This window comes from Trachymyrmex septentrionalis, unplaced genomic scaffold (genome assembly GCF_001594115.1).
Source record: "Trachymyrmex septentrionalis isolate Tsep2-gDNA-1 unplaced genomic scaffold, Tsep1.0 scaffold39, whole genome shotgun sequence".
NCBI classification, from domain to species: Eukaryota; Metazoa; Arthropoda; class Insecta; order Hymenoptera; family Formicidae; genus Trachymyrmex; species Trachymyrmex septentrionalis.
In genome coordinates this window covers 5,583-9,892 of record NW_017305557.1, presented here as the reverse complement: position 1 = coordinate 9,892, position 4,310 = coordinate 5,583, and the positions used below count along the sequence as shown (strand labels likewise).

Below are 4,310 nucleotides of genomic sequence, written 5' to 3'. Positions count from 1 at the left end.
TAATAGCCAGATCTCGTATATGGTATTATATAGGTATGCTTTTTATTATTTATTTTTTATAATTATCTTAACCACTTTCAAACAACTTTAAAATTATTATTTAATATTCAGTCTGCGTTAAATTAAAATAAATAAACAAAATAAAGGACTCTTTCAAAACATAATAACAAAACTCAATCTCGGGCGAAGTAAGAGTCAAACATATTTCTTAAATTTTCATAAAAATGTATATTATATTAATAGCGATGAAGAATTGTTACATCACGTAAAAAATTGGACTATAAACTAGTAAATGAGTACACTGTTACAAGTTACAAGTTACAAGTTTCGGCTTCCGGTTTGAGCCCTCTTCAGACATTAATATAACGAACAAGTATTAGAATCAAATCAATCGTCGCAAATGATCGCATGTTCCGAATATTATCGATTCGGGTGAGTCTTGGTCTCGAACCATAATTCCCGCATGATTGAATTGTCGTGAAGTATTACAATTATTTCGATGAAATTCTAGTTAATAAAAGGATAAAATTAAAAAACAACAAACACCACTAGCACAAGGCTATGTTTAAATGCAATAATAAAATGCTGAAGATACAGGGTGCGGCGCGGGAACTTCCTTATTTGAATTGCGCGCCACACAGCGGCCATTAATCTTACAAAAGTGGACGTGTGCGCATTTAAAAGGGTGCAGCCTAACGTTTTTTGTACGGTTAGTTTAGTAATGACCATGCAGTGGACAAGAGAAGAGCGTGCGTTCGCCGTGGCGACTTACTTTTCTAACAATCGTTCGATTATTGCAACTCAGCGTGCATTTAGAAAAAAATTTAAAATCGCGCCTGCAGGTCCTGTTCCTGATCGGAAATCGGTTGTTCAGTGGGTGGACACGTTTATGGATACTGGCAGTGTGTGTAAAAAAAAGCCAGGACCCTCAAAAACCACCAGGACTCCAGAGAACGTCGAGAAGGTACGGAACGCGATTTTGAAATCCCCCAAGCGATCTGCATGCAAACATTCAGTTGCTCTTGGGATTTCTGATCGCACAGTAAGACGAATTCTTCATGAAGACCTACAATTTCATCCATACAAACTGGCAGTGGTGCAAAAACTTAATACACGCGATTTCGATTCACGAAAAAGAGCTTGTGAAGCCTTTGTCGAAAACCTGCCTCATGACACGCTTGTGTTCTTCAGCGATGAGGCACATTTTCATCTGTCAGGATGCGTTAATAAACAAAACATGCGATATTGGAGTGGCACGAACCCCCGAGAACTTCACGAGCAGCCCCTGCATGCAAAACGTGTGACTGTTTGGTGTGCATTATCGAGAGTTGGCATTATTGGACCCTGGTTTTTTGAAGAAAACGACAAGGCACTTACAGTTACTTCTGACCGTTATATCCAGATGATTGAAGAATTTTTCCTTCCCAAACTTGAAGAAATGAATCTCAGGGATGTGTGGTTCCAACAAGACGGCGCCACAGCTCACACGGCACGAACATCAATGGCTCTCTTGCGCGAACATTTTCCTGAACGTCTTATCTCTTTGAGGGGTGATCTTGACTGGCCAGCACGCTCGCCAGACTTAGCACCCTGTGATTTTTTTTATGGGGATATCTCAAATCCTTGGTGTATACTAATCGTCCAAAGACCTTGGGTATGCTGAAGAACAATATTCGTGCTGCTATTGCTAACATCGACACGGGCACACTGGAGAAAGTGGAACAAAACTTTCGATTTCGACTCTCTCAATGTATTGACCAGAACGGAGGTCACCTTCAAGATATTATTTTCAAAAAGTAATAAAAAAAAACTTTAAATGTACCTCTATGTAAAAATACAAAGATTAAAATGACATTTCCAATAATTATTGTTTTATGATCTTTTCAAATAAGGAAGTTCCCGCGCCGCACCCTGTATAACCAAAGGATAAAAATCCCAATTCTTTCATAAACTCACCAGAATCCATGTGTAAGAACTTAAACATAAATGTCCAATACGAACTAAAAACTTATGAAATACAGTAAGAAGCACCGATATGTAAGAACGACATTACGTGTCTATTTTTATATACGTTCAGTAGTGTTGCGGATCAACACAGACTGAGAGAGGAGACGGATTATTCTTAACCGAAAGTCAAACTCTGTTTATGATGGGAATGTAAACTTTGTGAAGACCATCGGTATCAGTCTGTAAATTGAGACCATTATTTTGTTTCTTGATATTAATCATCTCGGAAACCAAATGTCTCCGATAGCAAGGCTCTTCGTCTAAGATTTCGAGCTCATCCCACTTAAATTTATGGTCTAGTTGTCTCCTATGCTCCGTTATGACAGATCGGGCCGACGTGTTGTATCTAATGTGATTGCGATGTTCAGCAATCCTTGTCTTTAATTTTCTACCTGTCTGTCCCACGTACGAAGCGTCACAATTTCTGCATGAAATTTTGTAAACCACGTTGTTCTTCGATGTATGTGGATACACATCTTTGTGTACTTTGATGTATTTTTTTAGTTTGTTCGAACTACGGAAAGAAACCCTGATGTCGTTTTTGTTGAACCGATTTGTTGAACTTTTCTGTGTGGAGAGGGATGAACGGAACCGTAAGCCACGACACCGATTCCCTCGCTTCGACCTTGTCATTCAAATTGTTCTGTGTTATGTGTCTATTTCTATTCAAATTTTTTATTCGTAGGTTGATTGTGTCAAATATAAAGGATAATGGGTAGTCATTGTCTAATAAAATGTTAATGATAAGTGTCAAATTCTGTGTGTGAAATTGAACGTCTGAAAGTAAAATTGTTCTGTCAACCAGCGAAAAAATCGTCCCTCTTTTCTGTGCAATGGGGTGGTTAGAATAGAAATTCAAAAACCTCCCTGAAAAGGTCGGCTTACGGTACCAATCGACTCCAAATCCGTTTCCAATGATAGATATAATAACATCCAGGAAACTGATTTCATCACCACCAAATTCTGAAGTGAATTGTAATCGTGGATGGAAAGAGTTGAATTGTTTTACTATTGAGTCAATTTTTGATGGCTCAACCGCAGTGCAAATATCATCCACATATCTAAAATAAAATGTCACGTCCAAGTTCAACGACATCAAGGACACCGTCTCAAGTCTCCTCATCACCAAGTCTGCTATTACAGGTGATAAGGGAAACCCCATGGGAGTGCCGTAACTTTGTTTATAAAAATTGTTGTTAAACGAAAAAAATGTGGAATCAAGAATAAACCTTATTGCCCCCACAAACTCCTCTCTAGGGAGAGAGCAGTCTCCGGAAACATAAATCCAATGTTCATTGATACAGTCCATGGCTACATCCACCGGAACATTCGTGAACAGAGATTTTACATCCAGTGAGATTAATTTGTACTGGTCTGTAGTGTGTAATCTTTTTAGTTTTTCAACTAGTTCGAAACTATTTTTTATATAACTCTTTGCTTTAGGAATGGATTTAACTAATATGTTGTGTAAGAATGTCGCCAGTGGATAAAGCGGACTGCCCAACGAAGAGACAATGACCCTCAAAGGGCAATAAGGTTTATGTATTTTCGGCACCCCATAGGCCCTCGGAAGTGATCCATCACTACAATATAACGTCTTGTATTTTGTTTCGCTAATGTACTTCTTCGTTTTCCATCTGGTGAACATGGACCTTATCGCTGTCGTGATTTTCCTGGTGGGATCTTTATTGATATGAGAGTATGTGTCCTCGTCATTCAGCAGAGTGATCATCTTATCCATGTAGACCTCTCTGTCTAAAGCGACTGTGACATTGCCCTTATCTGCGTGTGTGAAAAGGACATTGGTATGTTCCGATAAAAAGGCGCGTGTCTTCGATTCCATTCTTAACAATAGTTTATCAATCGGAGATGTTGTGATTGGAGAGGAAATGATACTGTTAAGAATTGGAATGGTTGGTGATCGCGATCCTATTTTCGATCGGCATGCGATGCGCGCCGGTCTCAACACTCTTAATGCAATCGAAAATAATCTTATGTTTATTGTATAGTGGAAGAGCGAAATTCTCACCTAGTTGTAGGAAACATTGTATGTCTATAGGAATGGACACAGAGGATAGGTTGAGGAACCACCCATCTCGGACAGTGGTCAGGGACGAAGATCTGTGTGAGGTGAAGGAACTGGGATGTATAGATATCAAGGTACTAGGAGATAACGTAAGGGAAGGATTGTTGACATTCAATGATGTATTTTTTGAGTTTGTTCGGAAAGAAACCCTGATGTCGTTTTTGTTGAACCGATTGAACTTTTCTGTGTGGAGAGGGATGAACGGAAGCCCGAAGAG

General features: G+C 39.0%; 1 protein-coding gene across 1 annotated transcript; it reads right to left on the bottom strand.

Moving 5' to 3' along the window:
* Positions 1-2,133: 2,133 nt before the first annotated feature.
* Positions 2,134-3,748, bottom strand: LOC108750935. Its single transcript, XM_018490811.1, has 2 exons — positions 2,893-3,748; positions 2,134-2,267 (listed from the first exon to the last, which is right to left on the bottom strand). Exons 1-2 carry the CDS (start codon positions 3,746-3,748, stop codon positions 2,134-2,136), a joined length of 990 nt encoding a protein of 329 aa, XP_018346313.1.
* Between the last annotated feature and the right edge of the window lie 562 nt (positions 3,749-4,310).

Excerpts from the sequence above, each read along its gene's own strand:
- LOC108750935 (XM_018490811.1), bottom strand. The coding sequence starts at position 3,748 with ATGGATAAGATGATCACTCTGCTGAATGACGAGGACACATACTCTCAT. Across the intron at positions 2,268-2,892 it reads ATTTGGAGTCGATTGGTACC|ACGAAGAGCCTTGCTATCGG; the intron begins GTAAGCCGACCT and ends TCGAAATCTTAG.